The sequence below is a fragment of the Erythrolamprus reginae genome, chromosome 1, assembly GCF_031021105.1.
Source record: "Erythrolamprus reginae isolate rEryReg1 chromosome 1, rEryReg1.hap1, whole genome shotgun sequence".
Taxonomy (NCBI): domain Eukaryota; kingdom Metazoa; phylum Chordata; class Lepidosauria; order Squamata; family Dipsadidae; genus Erythrolamprus; species Erythrolamprus reginae.
The window spans coordinates 8,928,468-8,956,415 of NC_091950.1; the positions used below are offsets into that span (position 1 = coordinate 8,928,468).

General features: G+C 45.0%; 1 protein-coding gene across 1 annotated transcript; it reads right to left on the reverse strand.

Annotated features, from left to right (window-relative positions):
* On the reverse strand, positions 1-27,948 carry DAPK3 (death associated protein kinase 3). Its single transcript, XM_070743985.1, has 9 exons — positions 27,805-27,948; positions 22,275-22,410; positions 11,810-12,170; positions 9,422-9,551; positions 8,683-8,731; positions 7,055-7,081; positions 5,011-5,163; positions 3,703-3,748; positions 1-1,876 (listed from the first exon to the last, which is right to left on the reverse strand). The coding sequence occupies exons 2-9, from the start codon at positions 22,334-22,336 to the stop codon at positions 1,331-1,333; spliced, it is 1,374 nt and encodes a 457-aa protein (XP_070600086.1). The 5' UTR covers positions 22,337-22,410; positions 27,805-27,948; the 3' UTR covers positions 1-1,330.

Below are 27,948 nucleotides of genomic sequence, written 5' to 3' on the forward strand. Positions count from 1 at the left end.
TTTTTCCAAAAAAAAAAAGAAATCCAACGTTATTTATTCATTGGTCAAAGGAGGAGTGATTATCCCATTCAAGAGACAGTGCCTGGTGTTCAAAGAGAGGGCGAGACTTTCTAAATATTTTGGATCCCGAGGAAAGGGCCTGCAAAGGAGGACAGATCAAAGGAGTGGACAAATCCAGCAGGACTGCAAAGCTCTGCGAGACAATACAAGTTTGATAAATACATTAAATAAAAATAAAAAATACCTGGATGGAAAGGATTGCTCCCCTGCACCCCCAGGACTGCCTCGACTGCCATTCCCAGTAAGACCAGTGGCTCCCAGTAAAGCCTGGTGTTAAGATTCAGCCCCACCCAAAGATGAAACCGAGTTCATGCACGAAAGCATCGTTAGATGGGTGTTTTCATTTTTTTTCTTTTTCTTTTTTCTTTACAAAAAGTTTACTCGTGGACCACCGAAAAACCACCTTGTTCCCCAACACGGAAATTAAAAATACACAAACTTAAGGAAACGGCTTCTTGCAACCCGTCGGAAGTCCAAAACAAATGGGTAGAAGAAGATAAGACTCCCCCACCCACCACCCTCCCGGGGAAAGGTAAAATCTTAACCTGGTTTTAAACAAATCTTGGTTTGTTCTCTTGGCAATTCTGCCCCTGCAACCCAGCTTAATGGGGGATAATTCTGCCATTCTTCACCCCTCTCTTAAGGGCCTTTTGACTGGCCACTATTCAAGAGAGAGACACACACCCCCTCCTAAAATCCTTGCAATATTGGGAAACTTTAAAAGATTTTTCTGGAATGCCACCCTTCCGCTACCCAGCTTGCCTTCCAAACCCCAGAATCCTGGTTAATTCTCGACGAAAGATAGGTTATCCTAGAGGAGTCGAGTTTAAAAATTATACCCCTCTGGGGTTGAGAATAAATCTTCCACCTGATCCTCTGTAGCAAGAAATCTCTTTCGGGGAGAACGGTTTCCAGATTATCTCCAAAGTTTTGGGGGTTTCAAGAAAGGGGAAGCGTCAACCAACAGGAAAAATGGGGTGTCCTTGATGGCCAACAGACCCTCTGCTGAATTCTGCCAGGGTCTGCGTTCCATATGCTTCTGATCCCATCTTCATAGGAAAGTAGTCCACATGCACAATTTTTCCCCCCCTCCATGCGGGGTTACGAGCAGAGGCGTCGCATGGCGGAACGTGGAATTTTGGAAACTGAATCAACGGGGGAGAAGGAGCAGGTGGGGTTTTCTGGCCCCTGGAAAAGTGGGTAGGAGGATCTAAGATGGGTTGGCTTGACCTTACAGAGGACCTTCTCCCGCTTGGCTAAGAAGGTGCCCTTAGCGAATGCCACAGTCTTCTTCTCCAATCTGCAGCTTCTTCTCCAGCTCCACCGAACGGACCAGCTCTTGGACGAACTTCATCTCGGAGGCCATTTGCTTGGCGAGGGCCTCGTAGCGGTTCTCCAGCTTCCGGAAGTGCCGTTTCAGCCGGTTGGCGGCCAACGAGGTGCTCTTGGCCTCTTCCTGAGCTTGCCGTTTGAGGGACTCGGTCTTCTGCATCTCCTGCTGGATTTGGCGGAGGTCCTGGCTGATGGCTTGGTTCTCCTCCTTGTACCACAACTCTTTCTCCTCGTAGATGGACCACAGGGCCTCAATGTCCTCCCGGGAGGACTTCTGGGTCTGCTGCAGCTCCCGCAGGCTCTCCTCGGCCACCGCCACCTCCTCCATGACCTTGGAGAAGCGTTCAAAGTTGATGTAGGTGTTGTTGGGCGGCATGCTGGAGTGAGACTTGATGGTGTACTCCTTCAGCCGCGTGGTCTTCAGGCGCCGTCGCTCCGGCTTCTTGCCATTGTCTTCGTTGCGGACGTTCCGCCTCTTGATTACCTGGGTTTTTTAAAAAAAAAAAAAAAAGGTGGGGGAAGGGAGAAATTTCAGGATAGGTGGACTTATTTATTTATTTATTTGTTTGTTTGACTTATATGCTGCCCAATCCCATAGGATTCAGGGCACCTAATCTCTCTCTGCTCCCAGACCACCAAAACTTTGTTAGCTACTTTTTGAGAAGCTCCATTGGTGATAATCCTCGACTTATGATCACCAAAAAAGCCCTACATTTCTGTTGCTAAGTAATACTAAGCTTCTAAGTGAATTTTGTCCAGTTTTACGACCTTTCTGGCCACAGAGTCTTGGTGGTGTAGTAGAAAAATAGAAATATAGAAACATAGAAGATTGACGACAGAAAAAGACCTCATGGCCCATCTAGACTGCCCTTGTACTATTTCCTGTATTTTATCTTAGGATGGATCTATGTTTATCCCAGGCATGTTTAAATTCAGCCACTGTGGATTGACCAACCACTTCTGCTGGAAGTTTGTTTCAAGCATCTACTACTCTTTCAGTAAAATAATATTTTCTCACGTTGCTTTTGATCTTTCCCCCAACCTACTTCAAATTGTGTCCCCTTGTTCTTGGGTTCACTTTCCTATTAAAAACACTTTCCTCCTGAACCTTATTTAACCCTTTGACATATTTAAATGTTTCGATCATGTCCCCCTTTTCCTTCTGTCCTCCAGACTATACAGATTGAGTTCATGAAGTCTTTCCTGATACGTTTTATGCTTAAGACCTTCCACCATTTTTGTAACCCGTCCAATTTTATCCATATCTTTTTGTAGGTGAAGTCTCCAGAAATGGACACAGTATTCCAAATGTGGCCTCACCAGCACTCTATACAGCGGGATCACAATCTCGCTCTTCCTGCTTGTTATACTTATCCTTGACTTATGACCCCCACGGAAGCCCTACATTTCTGTTGCTAAGTAAGACTAAGCTGCTAAGTGAATTTTGCCCCGTTTTACGACCTTTCTGGCCACAGAGCCTCGGTGGTGCAATGGCTAGAGCGCAGTACTGCAAGCTACTTCTGCTGACCACCGGCTTCCAGCTGTTTGGCAGGTCAAATCTAAGTAGACTCAAGGTTGACTCAGCCTTCCATTCTTCCAAGGTTGGTAAAATGAGGACCCAGATTGTTGGGGGCAATAGCTGACTCTCTCTGTAAACCACTTAGAGAAGGCTGTAGAGCACTGTGAAGAGCTACATAAGTCTAAATGCTATTGCTAGTTGTGAAGTGCAGTTGTGAAGTTTGACTCTGCTAGGTCAAAAGGTCGCAAAAGTGGATCAGTCGTTATAAATACGAGTCAGTGGCCAAGCGTCTGAATTTGAATCACGTGACTGTGGGGATGCTGCAACGATAAGTGTGAAAAACATAGATCCCCATTGTGTTGGAAGAAGCCTGGGAGATCAAAGAGCTGGAAAGAAGTTGGGCGGTCATAGATTCCTATAGCCAGAAGGTACCAGGGAGATCATAGATTCATAGGGCTGGAAGGGAACTGGAAGGGAGTGAGGGTGAGGGATCATAGACTTATAGTACTAGAAAAAACCTGGAAGGGGAGGGGAGGAATCATAGATTCAGGGCTGGAAAGGACCTGGGAGGCGGGGTTGAGGGATCATAGACTCATAGTGCTAGAAGGGACCTAAAAGGGGGGGGGGTGAGGGATCACAAACTCAGGGCTGGGAAGGACCTAGATGGGGGGTGAGGGATCATAGACTCACAGAGTTGGAAGGGACCTGGGAGGTCACAGAATCGTAGATTCATAAGGTGAGGCAAACAAACTTAAAATGTCAATATTTTTTGGAACCACATAAGTTTTTACCTTGATCCATGGATGTTCCAAGCTTTGATCAATTGTCATCCGTTTCCTGCAACCATTAAAAGGAGCAAAAGTCAATTCTAGGATCGATGCAAAACAGACAGAAAGAAAGGATAGCGAAACTCAGCATCCTTCTGGATCACTGACCATCCTCTTCAGGACTGTTTTGGGAATATTGCCTGCATACAGACACCCTCTCAGGAATAGAAGGAAGGTCCTTTTCCTTAACCACGGAGGTCCTCTGGAGGCCAGAAATGGCCCATATTCAGGTCATTTCTGGCCTCCGGAGGGCCTCTAGGGGTTGTAGTGAAGGCCGTTTCTGCCCTCCCCAGGCTCCCTTGAAAGGCTCTGAACCTTGAGGAGAGTAAAAAAAAAAAAGGAACTTCCAGTTCAACCAGAAGTCAGCAAGCGGAATGTTTACAACCTCTGGAGGTGGGGGGAGGCCATTTTCACCCTCCCTGGCTCCGAGAAAGACTCTGGAGCTTGGGGAGAGCAAAAATTGGGCCTTTCCCACCCCCTCCAGAGGCTGAAAAAAAAGGCTGCTTTCCAACTCCCAATGGGCCCAGAAGGCCCAAAAATCAGCTGGTGCACATTGGACCTGAGTTCGCATGCCCACTGATAAGGCTCCATGTACTACTTGGGACAAACATACTAGTTTTGCCATCATGGCCTGGGCCAGTGACGGTGAACCTTTTATTCCTTGGGTGCTGAAAGAGCACACACATGCACATAGGAGCTGAGTTAGAGCAACAGCTCGCGTGCCAGCAGATATGGCTCCGTGCCATAGGTTTGCCATCACTGGTCGAGGCCATTTGGGAAAAGAGGCTGCCCTGTCTTCTTCTTAAAAACCTCCAACGCCAACAACAGGAGATCCTCGACTTATGATCACAATCGGGACCAGAACTATCACTAAGTGATGCAGTCACAAAGCGAGTCCTCATGTGATATCACCCAATATTGTATCACCTTTTTGCCACGGGTCATTAAGCGAATCCGGCTGCCTGCAATGACTCTGGTTGTCTGGGAAAGACGTAAATGGCATTCATGCGACCCCGGGGGGCCAGTTGCCAAGCACCTGAAGATTTATCACCCGACTGTGGGCAACACTAGACTGTCATAAGTGTGAGGACCTGTTGTAAAGTCACTTTATAATTCCTAACAGCTGCAAAACTAACGGCCATAAGCAGAGAACTACCACTATCTTTTGATATCAGTTCTCCTGTTGGATTCCGAGAAGATCTCCTTCAAATTTAAAATCTCTCACCCTTTCTCCCCCTTAACCCCCCCCCCCCCTCCGCCACCGCCTCTTACTTGGGGTCCTTCACAAGCAGCCTCCGGATGAAATCCTTGGCCAGTTCGCTGGTGTTGCTGAAGTATTCCTCGTCAAAGTCGTAATTCACAGCCGAAATGTTGGTCAGGGTCTCCTGCTTTGTTTCCCCCAAGAAGGGGGAGGCGCCACTCAGGCTGAAAAGGGAAGGGGCCCACGTCATTGTTAAACTCAAGAGGCTCTGGTGATTTGACAACAAGAAGCCTTGGAGTAGGGAGTGGAGCAACTCGCTGCGGCCAACTCACCATGGATAAGTCGCTGCGGACAACTTGCCGCAGACAACTGGCCATGGACGACTCGTAGTGGACAACTGGTCATGGACAACTTGCCACAGACAATTTGCCACGGACAACTCACTGTGGACAACTCGCTATGGACAACCCATCGCAGACAACTCACCTTGGACAACTTGCCATGGACAACTCGCTATGGATAATTCACCTTGGACAACTTGCCACAAACAACTGGCCATGGACGACTCGTAGTGGACAACTGGCCATGGACAACTTGCCACAGACAACTCGCTGTGGACAACTTGCCAAAGACTACTTGCCATGGACGACTCGTAGTGGACAACTGGCCATGGACAACTCGCTGTGGACAACTTGCCATGGACAACTGGCCATGGATGACTCGTAGTGGACAACTGGCCATGGACAACTTGCCACAGACAACTTGCCACAGACAACTGGCCATGGACAACTTGCCACAGACGACTTGCCACGGACAACTCGCTGTAGACAACTTGCCATGGACAACTCGCTATGGACAACTTGCCACAGACTACTTGCCATGGATGACTCGTAGTGGACAACTGGCCATGGACAACTCGCTGTGGACAACTTGCCATGGACAACTGGCCATGGATGACTCGTAGTGGACAACTGGCCATGGACAACTCGCTGTGGACAACTTGCCACAGACAACTGGCCATGGATGACTCGTAGTGGACAACTGGCCATGGACACCTTGCCACAGACAACTTGCCACGGACAACTCGCCTTGGACAACTCGCCATAGACAACTCGCTGTGGACAACGTGCCACAGACTACTGCATGTACAACTCACCGTGGACAACTTGCCACGGACAACTCACTGTGGACAACTTGCCATGGACAACTCGCTATGGACAACTCACCATGGACAACTTGCCATAGACAACTTGCCACGGACAACTCACTGTGGACAACTCGCTATTGTCAACCCATTGCAGACAACTCACCGTGGACAACTCACCAGGGACAACTCACCAGGGACAACTTGCTATGGATAATTTACCATGAACAACTCCCTGCAGACAGCTCACCACAGTAAACTTGCTGCAGATAACTCACCATGGACAACTCACCATGGACAACCTACTATGTAAAATTCACCACAACCAACTCAATGCAGGAGAATGACCAAAGGGCAACTCGCTGCGAGGCAATTAAATAAATCTATTTAATTATTCAAAATTTTAAAAAATATTTTAATTTTTGCCATTCATATTTCATTCTGTCCCTGCTTCTGCATCCTTTCTTTAATGGTTCTATTCCATTTCTTTGATAGTAGTGTAATCCTTGTCCCGCAGCGAGAGGGCTGTAGCAAGATGACTGTGGCGAGTTAGCCGTGGTGAGATGGCTGTGGCAATTTGGCCGCTTCAAGTTGGCAAGTTGGCCGTGGAGAATTGTCATAGACCCCTTTGAGCAAGCCAACCCCCCCAAGGAAACATCATGACAGAGATCAGGGATGGATTATTTCGCTATGTGAAGGGTTCTAACCCTGCCACTCTAGAATGTAGAATAATGGAGATGAAAGGGAGTCTCGTCTAGTCTAACATTTCTCAATCCTGGCAAACTGAATACGGTGGGCCTTCAACTCTCAGAATGCCTTTCAGTCTGAAGAACCCAAGGGAGAAGCTTCCATCTCTGGGGCCAAGGGGGACCTTAAGGTCACATTTTGATGTTGGGAAAGAACTTTGAGGAAGTAAAGGAAGCGCCCCACCCAAGCACTGGCAAACAAGTCGTTTAGTTCAAAATACTCACAGGATGTAAGTGATGACCCCGATGCTCCTATGGGGGGGAGGGGGGGGACACAAAGAAGAAAACTTTTATTACACTGAAGAATAGAAACTGATCCAAACTTTCTGCTTTACATTGAAGCACCAATCAAGTTATCTCTCCCTCTCTCCCTGGTCTCTATTTATCATCTCTATCTCTCTGTCATTATATCTATCATCTCTATCATTATCTATTTCTCTATCATCTCTATCATCTCTATTTACCTATCATATCTTTCTGTTGTCTATCATCTGTCTCTTTCATCTAGAGCCTCAGTGGTGCAGTGGTTAGAGTGCAGTACTGCAAACTGCTTCTGCTAATCACTGGCTGCCAGCGATTTGGTAGATCAAATCTTAGAAGGCTCAAGGTTGATTCAGCCTTCCGTCCTTCCAAGGTCGGTAAAATGAGGACCCAGGTTGTTGGGGGCAATATACTTACTCTCTGTAAACCGCTTAGAGAGGGCTGTAAAGCACTGTGAAGTGGTATGTAAATCTAAATGCTACTTATCTATCTATCTCTCTATCTCTTTATCTCTCTATCTATCATCTATCTATTTGTTTATCTATCTATAATCTATCTATCTATTTATTTATCTATCATCTATCTATCTATCTATCTATCTATCATCTATCTATCATCTATCATCTATCTATCTATCATCTATCTATCTATCGTCTATCTATCTATCTATCTATCTATCTATCTATCATCTATCTCTATCTATCTATCTAATCTTCATCGTAGAAACATAGAAGACTGACGGCAGAAAAAGACCTCATGATCCATCTAGTCTGCCCTTATACTATTTTCTGTATTTTATCTTAGGATGGATATATGTTTATCCCAGGCATGTTTAAATTCAGCCACTGTGGATTTATCAACCACGTCTGCTGGAAATTTGTTCCAAGGATCTACTACTCTTTCAGTAAAATAATATTTTCTCATGTTGCTTTTGATCTTTCCCCCAACTAACTTCAGATTGTGTCCTCTTGTTCATTTTCTTATTAAAAACACTTCCCTCCTGGACCTTATTTAACCCTTTAACATATTTAAATGTTTCGATCATGTCCCCCCTTTTCCTTCTGTCCTCCAGACTATACAGATTGAGTTCATTAAGTCTTTCCTGATACGTTTTATGCTTAAGGCCTTCCACTATTCTTGTAGCCCGTCTTTGGACCCGTTCAATTTTGTCAATATCTTTTTGTAGGTGAGGTCTCCAGAACACAGTATTCCAAATGTGGTCATCTACATCTATCTCTATCTATCTTCTATCTATCAACTCTACCACTAACATCTCTATTTGAGCTGATTGATTGATGTATATCTGTAATTCAGGTACCACCCAACTTACTCCCACCCAAAGGTATAATCCATCAATCAACCTTCACAACCCCAAAAACGGGCTTCTTTCCACAGAAGCTGAAACCAAAGCTAAGCATCCAAGAAACCATCTAGTCAATTCCCAACATGCACCCAACACTAGATGGAGTTCAGAAAACATGCTTTTGGCTACTGCTGTCAAACAGAATCTCTGCAGTGGCTTTCAGACCTGGGACCTAAGCACTGCTTTCCTTTTATGGGCTGGACAAGAAATAGAAACTTATTTCACTCACCACATATCAGCCTCAAGGCCCAAAGGTTCATAATTCACTATTTCTGGAGCTGTGAAACGGAGGGAGGGAAGGAGGGGAAAAAGAATAGATGGATGAGAAAAGAAAAAGAAAAGAAGGGAGGGAGGGAGGGAGGGATGAGAATGAATGAATGAGGGATGGAGGAAAGAAGTGATGGATGAGAAGAAAGGAAGAAAAGAAGGAAGGGATAGATGAATGGATGGATGGATGGAAGGAGGGAAAGGATAGATGGATGAGAAAGGAAGGAAGGAAGGAAGGAAAAAGAATGGAAGAAGATAGAGATAGATAGATAGATAGATAGATAGATAGATAGATAGATAGATAGATAGATAGATAGATAGACAGACAGACAGACAGACAGAAAGAAATGGATGAGAAAAAGAAAGAGAAAAGAAAAGAAAGAAGATAGAGATAGATTAGATAGATAGATAGATAGATAGATAGATAGATTAGATTAGATTAGATAGATTAGATAGAAGATAGATAGATAGATAGATAGATAGATAGATAGATAGATAGATAGATAGATAGATAGATAGATAGGGGAGAGATGGAGGATCGGAGGGAGGAAAGGAAGGCAGGCAGGAAGGAAGGGAGGGAGGGAGGCAGGCTTTATTAATCATTTTCTTCACTTGTAAAAATTGCTCCCTAAATCTTCCACATGTGAGAAATTTCACCCCATCCCCTAACTTGGCAACCTTCACTTCCCCTCTGCACCTACCTACAAATTCCGGAGTGCCAAAGATGTTTTTAAATTCATTTCCCGTCTCAATCTTGTGAGCAATGCCAAAATCAATCAGTTTGATTCGGGGACTGGGGACGTTTTTGTCCAGGAGCATGATGTTCTCGGGCTGAAAGGGCCAGAAGAAGAAAAAAAAAGAGAACTGTGAGTCCAGCGATGCATGATCTGACATTTCATCAAGATGGTAAAATCCTTCCAGGGAAAAATCGGCAGCGTTGGCGTTGGAGTGCAATTTTCTCCTTGGTAGTGCCTTGATTCGGCTGCCATTTAGTGATTGACTGTTTGTCTGAACTGGTACTCCCCAATTCTGACAAAAGGCCCTCCCCTAACAGTGGCAAGGCAAGCCACTTTATATACTGTATGAACAGAGAACAAACCCCCATACTGTACTAATACTGATGATGTTATCGATTTGGGTCACGAAACTACTGCAAGAAAACCACCAAGCACAGACAACACCCACAATCCTTTTTAAATTATTATTATTATTGTTGTTGTTGTTGTTGTTGTGGATTCTGGTAGAACTTTAGCTGTTACAAATAACTCTTACTCAATGCAGTATTTCATAAACAAAGAAACTCCATCTTTATTCTCTTCCCTTCTGTATTCAAAATACAATTCATACTAGCACATTCCTCTTCCTCCCGTTATCTTTCTTAATTGCATTCCTCATACATTCCTCCCAGCCTCCTCCGTTTAACAAGATTTATGTACTCACAGCATGATTCAAAAACAGCAGAAATGACTGTAAAATAACACAGAATGCTTGCTTGGGAGCTGAATGGAAACACCTTTCATTTTAGCCCTACAACATTGAAACTCCACCCTTCTTCCCCACTGACCCCCTGACATAACATAGAAACATAGAAGACTGACGGCAGAAAAAGACCTCATGGTCCATCTAGTCTGCCCTTATACTATTTCCTGTATTTTGTCTTAGGATGGATATATGTTTATCCCAGGCATGTTTAAATTCAGTTACTGTGAATTTACCAACCACGTCTGCTGGAAGTTTGTTCCAAGGATCTACTACTCTTTCAGTGAAATAATATTTTCTCATGTTGCTTTTGATCTTTCCCCCAACTAACTTCAGATTGTGTCCCCTTGTTCTTGTGTTCACTTTCCTATTAAAAACACTTCCCTCCTGAACCTTATTTAACCCTTTAACATATTTAAATGTTTCGATCATGTCCCCCATTTTCCTTCTGTCCTCCAGACTATACAGATTGAGTTCATTAAGTCTTTCCTGATACGTTTTATGCTTAAGACCTTCCACCATTCTTGTAGCCCGTCTTTGGACCCGTTCAATTTTGTCAATATCTTTTTGTAGGTGAGGTCTCCAGAACTGGACACAGTATTCCAAATGTGGTCTCACCAGCGCTCTATATAAGGGGATCACAATCTCCCTCTTCCTGCATTTTATACCTCTAGCTATGCAGCCAAGCATCCTACTTGCTTTTCCTACTGTCCGACCACACTGCTCACCCATACATCACTCCAATATTTAACCCATTCCTCCACTTAATATCTTCTTCCAAACACCTGTTCCTTACGTTTTTGGACCCTTCTGAATTTAGGATTGACCCAGCGAATGTCTGATTCTTCCTCGCTAGATTCTGGACTCATAGCAACATCCTGTGGCTGGCCTCCCACCTGTTCTACTACTTGTAACCCCGGGCCCACCACTAATTCATAAACACTATCTGTATCAGAGTCCTCAATTTCTTCATCATCCTCCAACTGACCAGGAGTATGTACAACAATTATTATTACTTATTAGAGTTTGTAGGTCATCTAGTCCAACCCCCTGCTCAGACTTTTCTTCCTCTTCTTTCTTCTCTTCTTCCTTCTCTTTCTCTTCTTCTTCCTCCTCCTCTCCACAAACCCATTCCCTTCTAGCAGTGATGATGTTAACCCAGACAATAAATGTAATCTGTAGGTTTTACTCATTTGAATGGAGTTTATCTGAGTGAAAAAAGCACTAAGCATGGATCAGAACAATTATCATTATTATTCAGTTTGAAATTATGGATATAAAGATGAATTTGATTAATGAAAATAAAGCAAAAGAACTGACGGGACGATGGAACAGTGTTAGAGGTTATATGTTTAGTAGAATTCGAGACCGAGGTATAAAGAATAAACCGGAATCACTCTACAATTTGTAAATATTGTAATATTCTTGGTTTAAAATGATATTAAAAAGTACTCTCTCATTTTGGTGGAGGGGGTTTGAATGTTGTTGGGTGGTGGGAGCAGGTATCACTGTGTCTTTTATGTAATGTGTATCCCTCGTTATTAAAAATTAATAAAATTAATTTTTTTAAAAATCATTATTATTTGAAGATAGGAATCGAAGGAGCTCACCTTCAGGTCGAAATGGGCGATGTGTTTGGAGTGGAGGTAATGGACTCCATCCAGGATCTGTTTCAGGAACTGGGTGGCCTCTTCCTCCGTCAGGGATTCCTTCTCCGCCAGGAAATCAAACAGCTCCCCGCCGGAGACCAGTTCCAGAATCAGCACCACGTCCGTCTTGTTCTCGAAAATGTCGTGGAGGGTGATGATGTTGGGGTGTTGGATCTCCCGCAGGATGTTCACCTCCCGCTGGATCTCCTCGCGGCTCACCCCTCGGCGGCTTGACGACAGGCGGCGTTTCTTGATGAACTTCGCCGCGTATTCCAGGCCCGTTTTTTTCTCGCGGCACTTCCGCACAATCGCGAACTGGCCGCTGGAGGCCGAAAGAAGAGAAACGGCTTGTGAAAAATCATCCTTAACTGTGATGACCCAGGGCGTGGCACAAAGGTAACACAGGCAGCTGGCAGTTCAAACTACTCCTTTATTTATTTATTTATTTATTTATTCATTCATTCATTCATTTATTATTATTTATTAATTGGATTTGTGTGCCGCCCCTCTCCAAGGACTCAGGGCGGCTCACAACATATCAAAAACACCTAACAATACATCTAGAATCCAATTAATATGGTTAAGACTTTAAAAACTCCAATATAATTTAAAAGCATTCATCATCATTCGTTCAACAAAACATACTAAAACACTTATTTGTCAGGGGGCTAGGATCTAATGGCCCCAAGCATGGTGGCATGATGATGATAATAATAATAATAATAATAATAATTATTATTATTATTATTATTATTATTATTAATTAGATTTGTATGCCGCCCCTCTCCAAAGACTCAGGGCCGCTCACAACAACAAATACAGTAACGATGATACAAATCCAACTAATAAAAAGTAGAATTAAAACCACTTAATATTAAAAACAATCAATACTACACAGTCATATCATTCTCAAGCGCTATAATCAGAAGAGAGGGAGGAATCAATCCCCCCATGCCTGGTGGCATAGGTGAGTCTTTAACATCTTGCAGAAGACGGGGAGGGTGGGGGCAATTTGAATCTCCAGGGGGAGTTGATTCCAGAGGGTCAGGGCTGCCAAAGAGAAGACTCTTTCCCTGGGTCCCGCCAGCTGACATTGTTTAGTCGACAGGACCCGGAGAAGGCCAACTCTGTGGGACCTAATCTACCGCAGGGATTTGTGCGGCAGAAGGCGGTCCCGTAGGTATTCCCATAGGATAAATAGGTCTTTAAACTTTTACGGAAGGCAAGGAAGGTGGGGGCAGTGCGAATGTCTGGGGGGAACTGATTCCGGAGGGCCGGGCCCCACACAGAGAAGGCTCTTCCCCTGGGCCCCGCCAAACAACATTGTCTGGTTGACGGGACCCTGAGGAGGCCAACTCTGTGGGACCTGACCGGGCGCTGGAATTCATGCGTCAGAAGGCGGTCTTGGAGGTAGTCTATTGCTCCAAATTTCCCCAAACTTCCCCACATTTCTGGCAAGTCCCAGAGCAAAGTGATCACACACACACACACACCCCTCAAGCAGCCTCAAGCAGGCAAGTATCCAAAAATCCAGAAAGAATGCAAGGAATTCAGAAAAGTTCAAATGTCGACAATCAACACTCCATGAATTCAGCACATTCTCGTTTTTCTCTGAAGATGTTCCGCTTCTCATCCAAGAAACTCAGGAAGGACTATCAATTCTTCTATCATCCAGTCGGAGCTGAAGAAGCCTCTTAAATGAGAAGCAAAACATCTTCAGAGAGAAACCAGAAAGTCTAGTTGCCTCTTGAAGAAAAAAGCACCTTTTGAGACAACCATGACGTGGGTGACTGAGAATCTTCAAACGCCCGTGATGACGAACCTATGGCAAGTGATGAACGGTGAACTTTGAGGAATACTTTGCCTCGGACTCTGACTTAAATTTTTGATGCTATTTGGAACCCTGACATTTCCCCTTTTTAGCTCTAGAAGCGAGGATATCATCAACCTCATTATTGAAAGTTTTGTGACAGGAAAACTGACATGTTGTAAAACGGTTTTCTACAATGGTTTTGACAAGCAAACTGACATATTGTAAAACGATTTTCTACAATGGTTTTGTGACAAGAAAACTGACATTTTGTAAAACAGTTTTAAACTAGTTTTGAGACAAGAAAACTGACATTTTGTAAAACGGTTTTAAACGAGTCTACGAATAGGGGCGGCATACAAATCTAATAAATAAAATAAATAAATAAATAAACTAGTTCTGAGGCAAGAAAACTGACATGTAGAAGGGTTTTCTACAATGATTTTGTGACAAGAAAACTGACATTTTGTAAAATGGTTTTAAACTAGTTCTGAGACAAGAAAACTGACATGTAGAAGGGTTTTCTACAATGGTTTTGTGACAAGAAAACTGACATTTTGTAAAACAGTTTTAAACTAGTTTTGAGACAAGAAAACTGACATTGTAAAATGGTTATCTACAAGAGTTTTGTGACAAGCAAATTGACATATTGTAAAACGGTTTTTGACAAGAGTTTTGTGACAAGAAAACCGACATTTTGTAAAACGGTTTTAAACTAGTTCTGAGACAAGAAAACTGACATGTAGAAGGGTTTTCTACAATGGTTTTGTGACAAGAAAACTGACATTTTGTAAAACAGTTTTCTACAACAGTTTTGTGACAAGAAAACTGAAATTGTAAAATGGTTTTCTACAAGAGTTTTGTGACAAGAAAACTGACATATTGTAAAACGGTTTTCTACAAGAGTTTTGTGACAAGAAAACTGACATTTTGTAAAACGGTTTTAAACTAGTTCTGAGACAAGAAAACTGACATGTAGAAGGGTTTTCTACAATGGTTTTGTGACAAGCAAACTGACATATTGTAAAACGGTTTTTGACAAGAGTTTTGTGACAAGCAAACTGATATATTGTAAAACAGTTTTCTACAATAGTTTTGTGACAAGCAAACTGACATATTGTAAAACAGTTTTTGACAATAGTTTTGTGACAAGCAAACTGATATATTGTATAACAGTTTTCTACAACAGTTTTGTGACAAGAAAACTGACATTTTGTGAAACAGTTTTAAAATAGTTTTGAGACAAAGAAAACTGACATTGTGAAACAGTTTTCTACAATAGTTTTGAGACAAGAAAAAATGTCATATTGTAAAACAAGCAAGTCCCCTGAAGAAAGCCACAGGCATGGAGACATTTAAATATGGGTTGTTATTTACATTTTTCGAGGGTGAGATCATGCCAGCTGGCTGCCGGGTTTCCATATAAGGTTGTAGCTACACAACCCCCTCTGAACAGAAATTCCACACTCTTTCCAGCTCTGTAACCAGCAGAAAATAGCAATAATTCAACGCCACTAATTCTCAAATCTTTAATCTTGGCTGGAAATGCAGACTGTGTTCGACTTACCACCACAACTGAGGCCAGGATTTCTGTCACTAAGCAAGGCAGATATTAAATCCCATTTTACGACCTTTCTTGCCATATTGGTTAAGGGAATACCTCAGCTATTAAGTGAGTCACAGGGTTTTTAAGCAAATCGGGCTTCTTTGTTGACGTTGCTAGTCGGGGAAAGGGGATCACGTAACCTGTGGTAAATATGAATCCGTTGCCAAGCATCTGGATTTTGATCACGTGACCATGGGGATGATGCCTCTTCCTTCAATCATGGGTTACAGGTAGTCCTCGACTTACGACCACACCAGAGTCCAAAATTTATGGTGCTAAGCGAGCCACTTGTTCAGTAAATTTTGACCCATCCTTGTGAAGGGGAATCGCTGAAGTTGTTAAATGAGGAACATGAAGTGAAACCAGCTTCCCCCCTTTGAAGTTGCTTGTCAGAAGGTCATAAAAGGGGATCACATGACCCCGGGACACTGCAACCGTCGTAAATAGGAGTCAGCGGTCAGAATTTTGATCACGTGAAACATATGGTAACTTTTTTCAGTGCCGTTGTTACTTCAAACAGTCATTCAACCAATGGACATAAGTTGAGGACACTTCTGCAATTCAAAAATTTACTTCCCCTGATCTGGAGAAAGATTTCGCAGCCTCTTGAACCAGAAATTGCGACAGCGACAGATGCTCGCAACAGCAACGAGGACGAAATCTCATTCCCTCACAAACCTTCTTTCCACACAATTCAGGAAAGAGTGTCTCACCCCACTGAGTGACATAGAGATTAGTCACACAGGATGTCTACCTCACACTACTTTGCCCGCTGTGAACCACACGCTAAAAAATAGCTACTTCCCTCAGCGCCGAGCCTTTTAACTTAAGAAATTTTATTAGGAGATTATAGCTGGCAAAGGCTTGAGATCTCTGAGAAATATACAGTATATACATATATATAGGCTGTCCTTGACTTACAGCGATTCGTTTAGTGGCGATTATTTGTGAGGTGACAATGGAACGGAGGAAAATGTGGTCTTTGACATTTTTAACCGTTCCTCATGGTCACATGATCAAAATTGGGATGTTTGGCATGGAACTGGTGTAGGGCAGGAGGGCGAATCTTGTTTTCCCTTGGGTGCCAAAAGCACGCGCGCACGCATGTTATCACACACACACACACAGTTGGAAGCATCCATCACAATCGCACTAGAAACACAGAAACATAGAAGACTGACGGCAGAAAAATGGTCCATCTAGTCTGCCCTTATACTATTTCCTGTATTTTATCTTAGATGGATATATGCTTATCCCAGGCATGATTAAATTCAGTTACTGTGGATTTACCAACCACGTCTGCTGGAAGTTTGTTCCAAGGATCTACTACTCTTTCAGTCAAATAATATTTTCTCACATTGCTTTTGATCTTTCCCCCAACTAACTTCAGATTGTGTCCCCTTGTTCTTGTGATCACTTTCCTATTAAAAACACTTCCCTCCTGAACCTTATTTAACCTTTTAACCTATTTAAATGTTTCAATCATGTCCCCCCCCTTTTCCTTCTGTCCTCCAGACTATACAGATTGAGTTCATTTAGTCTTTCCTGATATGTTTTATGTAGGTGAGGTCTCCAGTACTACACTGCTTCTGTAATTTGACACAGAGAGAGGGGGGGGAGGGGGGAGAGAGAGGCAAACCATGGATACCTCAGTCCGTCGCTAACCTTGATATCAAGGATTCTTTCAATCGATGTTAAACTTTGGCTTCTACAGGTCATCCTCGACTTACAACAGCTCATTTAAGTGACCGTTCGAAGTGGCAACGGCGAAAAAAGTAACTCAGAGCCATTTTCCACATTAAAAGTTAAAAGTTCTAAAAATTCTAAAACCCCATTTTTCCTACAATCACAATCATCTACATTCATCCAACTGGATTTGGCCATTCATGACATGGCAAGAGTTAGTTCTTAACACTACTGCGAAAAATGTGATTTCATTTGGATGCTTGAAAACCGACCCACAATGTGGTGGGTCGGTTTGTGGTGTTCCGGGTTTACAATATCGCCTTTGATTCCCTTCCAACAAGCAAAGTCAATGGGGGCAAACCAGATTCACTTAACGACCATGTGAATAGCTTAACAACTGCAGGGATTCACTTAATGACGGTGGAAAGAATTGTCAAATGGGGCAAAAACTCACTTAACAAATGTCTCTTTAGCAATTTGGAGTCGTAATTTGAGGACTACCTGGTATTTTACTGTTACTTTTTACTTGCTTTTGCTTGTGTAATCAATTACTTTTGGCAGAAAAATGGGAAAAAACAGTTTAAGAAAACCATTTATAATTACATCTCAGAGATTACAGATGAACTCAATCTGTATAGTCTGGAGGACAGAAGGAAAAGGGGGGACATGATCGAAACATTTAAATATATTAAAGGGTTAAATAAGGTCCAGGAGGGAAGTGTTTTTAACCCTTGTATGCTGTTCGAAAAAAGTTCCTAATGTTATGTTCCCGGGTCACCCTGACCCGGACCGAAAACTCTTCATTTGCAGTGCTTATGTTTGGTCTTTTTGAAAGCTTTTTTCACCTGGAAACATGTTTGAACATTTCTGCACACAATGGAATGAAAATTGAACTGAAAAAATTAATCCTTATTGGTTTGTTTTGCACATAAATGTGCCTCCCCCCCCCCGTTTTTGTGAAAGTTTTTTCAATTTATGGATAGTTTTGCTTGCAAAATCCATTCTATTTTACTAAAGTTGGTGTGGGATTGGTAGCTTGAACATTTCTGCACACAATGATATGAAAATTGAACTGAGAAAATTAACCCTTATTGGTTTATTTTGCACATAAATGTGCCTCCCCCCCGTTTCTGTGACATAGTCTTCACTTTATGGATAGTTTTGCTAGCAGAATACATTCAATTTTGCTAAAGTTGGTGTTGGATTTGTAGCTTGAACATTTCTGAACATAATGATATGAAAATTGAAGTGGAAAAATTGATGCATATTGGTTTATTTTGCATATAAAGTTATTTCAATTTATATAAAAATTATGCTGTTAATTTCAAACTTACATACTTTTTTTTAGTAAAATGGATTTCTTTCATAAAATTAGTTATCTGGCTACAATGTGGTTGATTTTCAAAAGGATATTCCAAATATTTCTAGACAAATATGTATAAACAGTGACAATAATGGCACACAGCAAGGCCGGGGGGGGGGTGTCCCTTTTGTGGCAAAAATAAACCAATAAGAACCATATTTTTCAGTTCATTTATATTTTTCTTATATTCAGAAATGTTCAATTTAGTATATCAAACCTTTTGGGGAAAATTTCTTAGGGATTTGTAGCCTTAAAAAATAGAAATTGACACGAAATTCAGAAAGGATGGGGGGAGGGGCTTTTTGATCAAAATAAAAATATAAGTCTCAATTTTTCCAGTTCAATTTTCATATCATTATGTTCATAAATGTTCAAACTAGTTTTCCAGTTGAAAAAGTTTTCAAAAAGATCAAATTCAAGTACCTAAAAAAAATATTTTTGGTCCGGTCATATACGAACAGAAACAGATTCGAAGTTATGAATTTTTTTTTGCCCAGAAAACAATTAGCCACCATCCAAAAATATTTTTTGATGATCAGCATTGTTAAATTGAGTAAATGAATGCCTAAGATTTTAAAGAATATTTTGGATTTGGAGCATAAAAAAATAAAAAGTGAAAATGATTGCAAGCAGCCGAGGGGGGGGGGAGGCCTTATTTCTGATGTTAAAAAACCAGTAAGAATCATTTTTTTCAGTTCCTTTATATTTTTCTTATATTCAGAAATGTTCAAGGTACCATTCCCACACCAACTCCAGTAAAATAGACTGCATTTTGCAAGCAAAACTATCCATAAATTGAAAAAACTTTCACAAAAACGGGGGGGAGGCACATTTATGGGCAAAATAAACCAATAAGGATTAATTTTTTCAGTTCAATTTTCATTCCATTGTGTGAAGAAATGTTCAGACTACTTTCCAAGTGAAAAAAGCTTTCAAAAAGACCAAACATAAGCACTGCAAATGAAGAGTTTTCGGTCCGGGTCAGGGTGACCCGGGAACATAACATTAGGGAGGTTTTTTTTTTCAGCAAGAAAGAAACCTCCCACCCCCCAAAAAAAATTCTCATAGAGAGAACCCCTGAAATGATGAAAAGTCATGAAATTTCAAGTTTCAGATATGCAGGGAAAATTTTTTACAGGGTCTCAAACCTTGATTTCGGGTCTCACAGACCCGAACAGAACAGCAGGGTTTTAATAGGAAAGTGAACACAAGAACAAGGGGACACAATCTGAAGTTAGTTGGGGGAAAGATCAAAAGCAATATGAGAAAATATTATTTTACTGAAGAGTAGTAGATCCTTGGAACAAACTTCAGCAGACGTGGTAGATAAATCCACAGTAACTGAATTTAAACATGCCTGGGATAAACATTATATCCATCCTAAGATAAAATACAGAAAATAGTATAAGGGCAGACTAGATGGACCATGAGATCTTTTTCTGCCGTCAGACTATGTTTCTATGATTCTATTAACAGAGTTGGAAGAGACCTTGTAGGTTATCAAGTCCAACCCCCCCGCCCAATTTCAGCTTGAAAGGAACCGACAGCCAAGAGTTTATGTTTACATCCAGTGAATTTAAAACAGTCCACAATTTTTTGGTCTTCTTGTTAAAAAGCTACAGGAAAAAAACAGTGGTTTCGAGATCTGCCCTATAATTCAATGGCCCAACAATCCATTTACTTCCATTATCCTACCGTATGTTTAAAACCAGAGAAAATGAGATTATACGCATTAAATGCCTACTGATAGGTGTGCCCACATCCCAAAACTCTGATTTTTGATGACTACACATGAATGTATAGTTCTTGGTATAAATCAGGCGTGGTTTTGACACTGCTAATCTGGTACGTCCGGTTTAGCCATCCTGGAAGTTCCCAGATAATATCCAAGAATATCCAGAAGTAACCTTCTTTAAGTTTTCCAGAAATTAATTAAGAGCAAATCAATTTCACCAAGATTAAAACCTTGTTGAGATGGCCTTGACATTAATACCCGTTTGTAAAGCATTAGTAAGGCCACACCTGGAATAACTGCATCCGGTTTTGGTCACCACGATACAAAAGATATGTTGAGACTTTGGGAAAAGTGCAGCGTTAAGGAAACTAAAATGATTAAAAGGCCTGGAGACAAAAACATACAAAAAGGTTGCAGGATTTGCATACGGCCAATATAAAGAAAATAAAAATTAGGGGTGACATGATAACAGCTTCCAAAATTTGAGGGGCCGCCAATTTATTTATCAATTTATTTTCCAAAGCACCTGAAGGCAGGACGAGAAATCACGGATGGAAACTAATCAAGGAGTGAAGCAACTTGGAATGAAGGAGGAAACTTCCTAACAGTGAAGACAATTAACCAGTGGAACAGCTTGCCACCAAAAGTTGTGGGTTCTTCATCGTTAGAGGCTTTTAAGAAGACACTGGACCACCAACTTGTCTGCAACGGTATAGGGCAGGGGTAGGCAAAGTTGCTCTTCTATGGTTTGTGGACTTCAACCCCCAGAATTTCTGAACCAATCATGCTAGCACAGGAATTCTGGGAGTTGAAGTCCACATGTCATAGAGGAGCCAACTTTGCCTACCCCTGGTATAGGGCCATGATGGCAAACCTATAGCACCATATCCAAGGACACGAGACTTTGCCTGTGTCAGCTCCAGCGCACATGCGCATGCTGGCCAGCTGATTTTTGTCCTTAGGAAAGGTCATTTTGCCCTCCAACACTTCAGAGAAGCTTCCCTGAGCCCCAGAGGCAAAAAAAATCACCCAACAGACAAACCGGAAGTTCGGAAAAAACACACTTCCGGTTTGCCGTTGGGCTGTTTTTTTGCACTCCGGAAGATTCAAGAAAGCTTCCTAAACCCCTGGAGAGCAAAAACAGCACAATGGGCAAACAGGAAGTGTGTTTTCTGAACTTCTGGTTTGCCCGTTGTGCTGGGTTTTTGCACTCTGGGGCTTCAGGAAGCTTCCCTGAACCCTCCGGAGTGCAAAAAACAGCACAACAGCAAACCAGAAATGCGTTTTCCCAAACTTCCGGTTTGCCTATTTGGGCATTTTTTCACCTACCAGGCTTCAGAAAACCTATGTGCATGTTGGGGGGGGGCAGCATAGGGGGGGAAGCGCATGCATGGGGTCAGCACATGCCCACATGCTAACACACCCACACGCCGCCTTTTTGGCACACAAACCAAAAAAGGTTCACCATCACTGGTATAGGGTCTCCTGTTTGTATAGGGTCACCTGAGTTGGACTAGATTAGATTAGATTATTAGGGTTGGAAGGGACCTTGTAGGTCATCTAGTCCAACCCCCCTGCTCAAGCAGGAGTCCCTACACCAGTGATGGCAAACCTATTTTTCCTTGGGTGCCAAAAAAGCCTTGACATGCTCTATCCCGCATGCATGAGTGCCCACACCCATAATTCAATGGCTTGGAAGGGCACCTCTTGGAGACCCTCTGGAGGCCAGAAACGGCCTGTTTCCCAACTTCTGGTGGGCCCCGTAGGCTCATGTTTCGCCCTCCCCAGGCTACAAAGGCTTCCCTGGAGCCGGGGACGGGTAAAAACGCCCTCCCTCATCCCCCCAGAGGCTCTCTGGAAGCCAAAAACAGCCTCCCAGAGCTTCTGTGCGAGCCAAAAATCAACTGACCAGCAAACACATGCACGTTGGAGCTGAGCTAGAGCAACAGTTCGTGTGCCGGCAGATATGGCTCCACGCGCCACCTGTGGCACCCAGCACATAGGTTCACCATCACTGCCATACACCATTTTGGGAGGTCCTCCGAGACCCCTTCCAGCTCTATTCTGAATGACTGACTCCTGGAGAATCCACACGTGTCGGGTATTGGTTCTTATGACACCAGGAGAGAAGTAGTGTTCCGTTTCTTTGGTGGCTTTCAAAAAAACCCAAAATCTTCCAATCTAGGTTAGAACCTATGACCCCCATATTCTAAACACTAAACTCACCTGCCCAGTTCTTCCTCCATGTCATAGTGGTCTTCGACCCTTTCCTGGCGGAAAGTGGACATCCTTGCTTTGAAGGGAAGAACTGGTTCCCCCACCTCAATTTGTGACGGTCCTGCTGTTGAGATGGTACCAAGACCTGGGAATAGAGATAAAGTAGATCAGAGGTCTTCAAACATGGCAACTTTAAGACTCGGAGACTTCAACCCTCATAATTCTCCAGCCATTCTGTTAGTTGAAATCCACAACTCTTTTTAAAAAAATAATTTTTATTGGTATATAAACTTTAAAAACAAAGTACAAAATAGGAGGAAAAAATACCACAAAAAGAGATAAACACGCAAAAAAGACATACAGAAAAATGGGAAAAAAACATTATAAAAACCATCTACACAACAAATATACATAAATATTTATTAATCCTATTACAGTACATATCGACTCCTATTCTATGTTTTAAGATTTCCTTTGTTAACTTCATTATTCATTTTACATCAATTGGAAATTTAATTATAACACCCATTATTCATATACACACTTCTCAATTTTGGCTTTAGTAATGTACATTATCTTATTCTTTATTATTATTATTTATAAATATTTCTTCAATTTTCATGCACCATTTTGTTTCCTTTTGTCAAGCCACTCATATAGTTTTATAGTACAGTGAACCCTCGAGTTTCGCGTCCTCAAGGATCGCGAAAGGGCTATTTCGCTAGTTTTCAACCCGGAAGTAAACTCCACCATCTGGGCATGCGTGCCCTTCCACGCATGCATAGATGGTGGAGTTTCCCCGCCGGGCAGAGGCTTCCCTGGGTCTTCCCCCTCTTTCTCTATGTTGCTTCTTCCTCTCTCACACTCTCTTCCTCCCTCTCTCATCTCTTTCTTTCCTTCTCTCTCTTTCTCTATCTCTCCCCCTCTTGCTCTCGAGCGGCCGCCTAGCAGCTGATCTGCTCGGCAGCGCAGCAGCAGCGAGGAGCCGAAGATCTTCGGCTCCTCGCTGGTGCTGCGCTGCCGAGCAGATCAGCTGCTAGGTGGACGAAGGAACCTTCCCTGGGTCTTCCCCGCCCGGATCTTCGGCTCCTCGCTGCAGCCGCGCGCCCCTCGCCTTCGCCTCACCTGGCGGGCGAAGGAGGGCGCAGCTCCGGCCGCTCGACTCGGAGCCGGTCTGCCTCACTGCCTCCAGTCCGCGGCAATTCCCCTCAGCACGCTGCCGGATCCAGCGGGGGAGGGGGGGAAGCGAAGGCGCGGCGATGGGCAAGGGCTGCCAGTGAGCCTTCTCCGTCCCTTTCCTGCTGCACCGGTCTGGGGCCAAGTGGGCGGGGGGCGGCCGGGACCTCGCCTGTCTCCGCCGCCCGCATCGCCCCTCCGGCGGGCCGGCCTCCCCCGCCCGCCTCTGCTGCAGCCGCCACCGCCTCCCCGACTGGCACAAAAGGGCCCCGCCCGCCCCGCCCCGAAGCTTACTTTGCGGCGCTAAAAACTTACCAGTCTAGGGAAAGGGTCCCACCGCCGCGCGCGGTCACGGTCCCTCTGCAAAAGCAACATGCCCCAAGGCTCCAGGCAACAACCCCCACCCCCCCTTTGCCGGAGACTCCGAGATGGGCCGAAAAGAAGAAAAGAAAAAAAACCCGAGCTCTTCCCCGGAGGGTCAAAAATGCCCCCTCACTCACACACGCGCGCACACACACACACACAACCGCCGCGCGTGCGCCCCCCCCCCCCCGCCCCCCGTGCAAAACTCGGCGAAAGAAGCCTCCGCCGCGACAGCTGAAAAGTGACCTCACGAGGCGGGAAGGAAGGGCTAGAGAAAAAGTTGGCGGGGGGGGCGAAAGCGGCTTCGGTGTGTGTGTGTGTGAGAGAGGAAAGCGAGGGGTTCGGCGCCGCCTCCTGATTCCTGGGGGAGGAAAGAAGACGGAGACGGAGACGGACCAGCCTTTTTCTGTTCTTGCGGAGGGGAGCGATCTGGGGAAACATCGTTTGGTAAAGGGAACCCCCCCTCGACGACCGAAGTGGTTCCTTCCAGCCGGAGAGAATCACTCGATTGTTTTGCAAAAGAAAAGAAAGGCGCGATTTAAAAAGCGGGCGTGATTGACAGGCGAGGGAAAGGAGCTCTTCTGATTGCAAGGCGGTGGGAAAGCGGGGTTTATTTCCCCCGCGGCGTCCATTCTTGCTTTCCTGAAGTTTGGGAGCAAAGGGATGCCTGGCCGCCCACCCAGGGCAGCCGCGCGCTTCCCTCAGCACGCCAGCCAGAAATCTTGTGGAAGAATCTCGCCCTCCCGACAAGAGAGAGCCCAGCCCGACGGCTCTGCATCCGGCCTCGGCTCCAAGGAATGCCGGCCGGGCTCGGGGCTCGGAGCTGGGCCAGCTGTCGGAGCAGGTGCCTCAAGCCACAAGGGCTCCCAGGCAAAAAGATGCCGGCATTCTGGGATGATGGGGCCGGACTTCCCAGGCGGAAGGCGTGCCCCGGCATCTTTTTGCCTGGGAGGGAAAGTGAAATGCCGGCGGCTCTAGCAGCTGCTACGAGCGGCATTTCACTTTCGCTCCCAGGCAAAAAGATGCGGGGAGAGGGGCACGCCTTCCGCCTGGGAAGTCCGACCCCATCAGCCCAGAATGCCGGCATCTTTTTGCCTGGGAGGGAAGGTGAAATGCCGCTCGTAGCGTGGGCGGGCGCGCGCGCGGGGGACCCCAGCTTCGCTTCCCAGCTGGGAAGCGGCCCCAGCAATAGCGTGGGCGGGCGGCGCGCGCGCGGGGGAAACCCCAGGCGCGAGCAACGGGGTGGGCGGGCGAAGGGCGGTGGAAGTAAAAACACCATCTGCGCATGTGCAGATGGTGTTTTTACTTCCGCACCGCTACTTCGCGAAAAATCGATCATCGCTTGGGGTCCTGGAACGGAACCCTCGCGATGATCGAGGGTTCACTGTACTCCGAATCTTCTTTTTCTTTTAATGCAATGGTCATTTTGAATTAAGGAAGTCCACAAGTCTTAAAGATGCCAAGTTTGAAGACTCCTGAGGTAAATTGTTCATATTTTTGTTCTCCTTTAACAGCCTGTTCTTACAAGCTCCATTCCTGCCAGGGGTGCTGAGAAGATATGGCCCACAGGGTCAAGATGGGAGACTTAAGGAGATGCGATCAAGGGTCTACCTGTCGTTTATGACCAGGAAAACCTTCAATCACCATATTGTGGCAGCCATCTTGATTTCATTGACTGTAGCCGACCTACTCCTGGCCACCATCTTGATTTCATTGAGCACAGCCAACCTACTCCTGGCCGCTGAGATTGTCATGGGTCTTCCAAGATGTCCCAAACCATCATGACATCTTCCTCCCAGCTTCTTCTATTCCAGTATTTCTAAACCTTGGTTGTTTTGAAGATAGGTGTTGTTCAACTCCCAGAATTCCCTGCCGACTGGGGAATTCTGGGAACTGAAGTCCATACCTCTTTCAGCAGCCAAGGGAAGCATGGGTCTACTATGTTCTTCAGCTTCTCAAATTAGCTCTTTGATTTGGCTCAAATCAATCATCCCCTCATCTGAATTTCCTGCCATTATCTTTTAAACCCACTGTGGGGAAAGATAATAAGATAAGCAGCTTTTGATTATCCCATGCATTTGTCCAGATCTTAACAAATGACCCCCTCTTTTTTTGCTCTTCTTACAACAATCCGAAGGCCCTTCTTTCCTTCCATTCCTCCCTCTTTTTGTATTTCTTCTTTCTTCCTCAATTCTACCCTCTTTCCTTTCCCTTCCTTCCTTCCTCAATTCCTCCTTTTTCTTTGTTCTTTCCTCAATTCTTTCCTCTTTTCTGTCCTTCCTTCCTTCTTCCCTTCCTCAGTTCCTCCCTCTTTCTCTTCGTTCCCTCTTCAATTCCTGCCTCTTTCTGGCCTTCTTTGCTTCCTCAATTCTTCCCTCTTTTCTGTCCTTCCTTCCTTCTTTCTTTCCTTCCTCAATTCCTCCTCCTTTTTCTTCTTTCCTCCCTCAATTCTTCCCTCTTTTCTGTCCTTCTGTCCTTTCTTCCTCCCTCTTTCGCTCCTTCTTTCCTTCCTCAATTCCTCCCTCTTTCTCTTTCTTCCTTCCTCCCTCCCTCCTTAACTCCATCTCCCTGCCTTGCTCCCTGCCGCATTTCCTCTCTCTATCCTCCCCCATCCCCCACCTGGTCTCTCCTGGGCTTAATGTGTCCCCCAAAACACACACACACACCAATTTCATAATTATCAAGCCACGAACATCACAAGGGACAAATCTGCAATCCCTCGTGGCAGTGGACTTCGATGGGCCACCTTTTCCTCTCCTCCATGCCACCCCCTTTCCTTTCCTGTTGTTGCCCCCCACCAGCCTGGGGAGGGTTTTTTTTTTGCTAGAATCTAATTCTGGCCCCAAAGTCAGGTCTCTCCCACTCTTAGCCCATCATGGCTAAGACTTCACCCCCAGGTTCCTTTCAAGGTCCCCAAGCCCCCTTCCTTCAAACCCCCCTCCTCAATTGCCAAGCCCCCCTACTGGCCCCATACCGCCCCAAGTCTACGGAGAGGGGCGGCATACAAATCTAATTAATAATAATAATAATAATAATAATAATAATAATAATAATAATACCAGCCCTCCCCCCACTATTTTCTCCCTTCTCCCCACTCTACCCTTTTCCCTCCCTCTCTGTCTCCCCACCCCCACTCTACCCTCCACCTTGTTTCTGCTAGTCCAATTCTAGCCCCAAATCTTCTCCCTCCCACTCTTCCTTCTAGCCCCACTCCCCAATTGCAAGGCCCTTCCATTGGCCCCGTAGGTCATTTCATACCACCCCTTCCCCATCCCAAATCCTTAACCCCCCATTTTCTCCATTCCTCGGCCTCTTTTGTCTTGGCCTCCCCCACCCCAATTTTGAGTCCAATTCCCTCCCCACATCATTTCCCTCCCACCCTCCCCAATTGCCAAGCCCCTCCATTGGCCCCATAAACCAGCCCTCCCAGCCCTTCTCCTAACCCCCTGCTTTCTCCTTTCCCCACCCCTTTGTCTTGCCCCCCCCCACCCCAATTTCGTCCCCACATCATCTCCCTCCCACCCACCCTTCCTTCTAGCCCCCCTCCCCAATTGCCAGGCCCTTCCATTGGCCCCATAGACCAGCCCTCCCACCCCTTCTCCATCCCCCAACCCCGTTTTCTCTTTTCCTCATTCCCCCCCCCCTTCTGTCCTGCCCTCCCCCCCCCCCCAATTTTTGTTAGAGTCCAATTCTGGCCCCAAGTCAGCTCCCTCCCACCCTTCCTTCTAGCCCCCCATCAATTGCCAGGCCCCTCCGTTGGCCTCATGGACCAGCCCTTCCCCTACCCCCCCCCCGTCTTCTCCCTTCCCCACCTTGTCCCTCTCTTCCTTCCTCCCTTCCGTCTCGCCCCCCCGCCCCAATTCGGCTCCGCTGCTCCCTCCTAGGCTGCCCCCTCCCCTCCAATGTCCCCCCTTCCCCGCCCCCCCTCAATTCCCTCGCCCCTCTTTCCCCCGGGGTCCCCTCCCTTCCCTGACCGGCAGCTCCGACGCCCCTGACCCACCTGGCGGGCGGGCGCGCGCCTAGAAGGGGAGGGGGGAGAACGAGCGAGGAGAGAGAAAAGGAGGCGCGTCCCCGAGAGCGCAACTCGCCGCCGCCGCTCCTCGCATTCCAGCAGACAGCCTTCCGCCCCGTCCAGGGGGAAGGC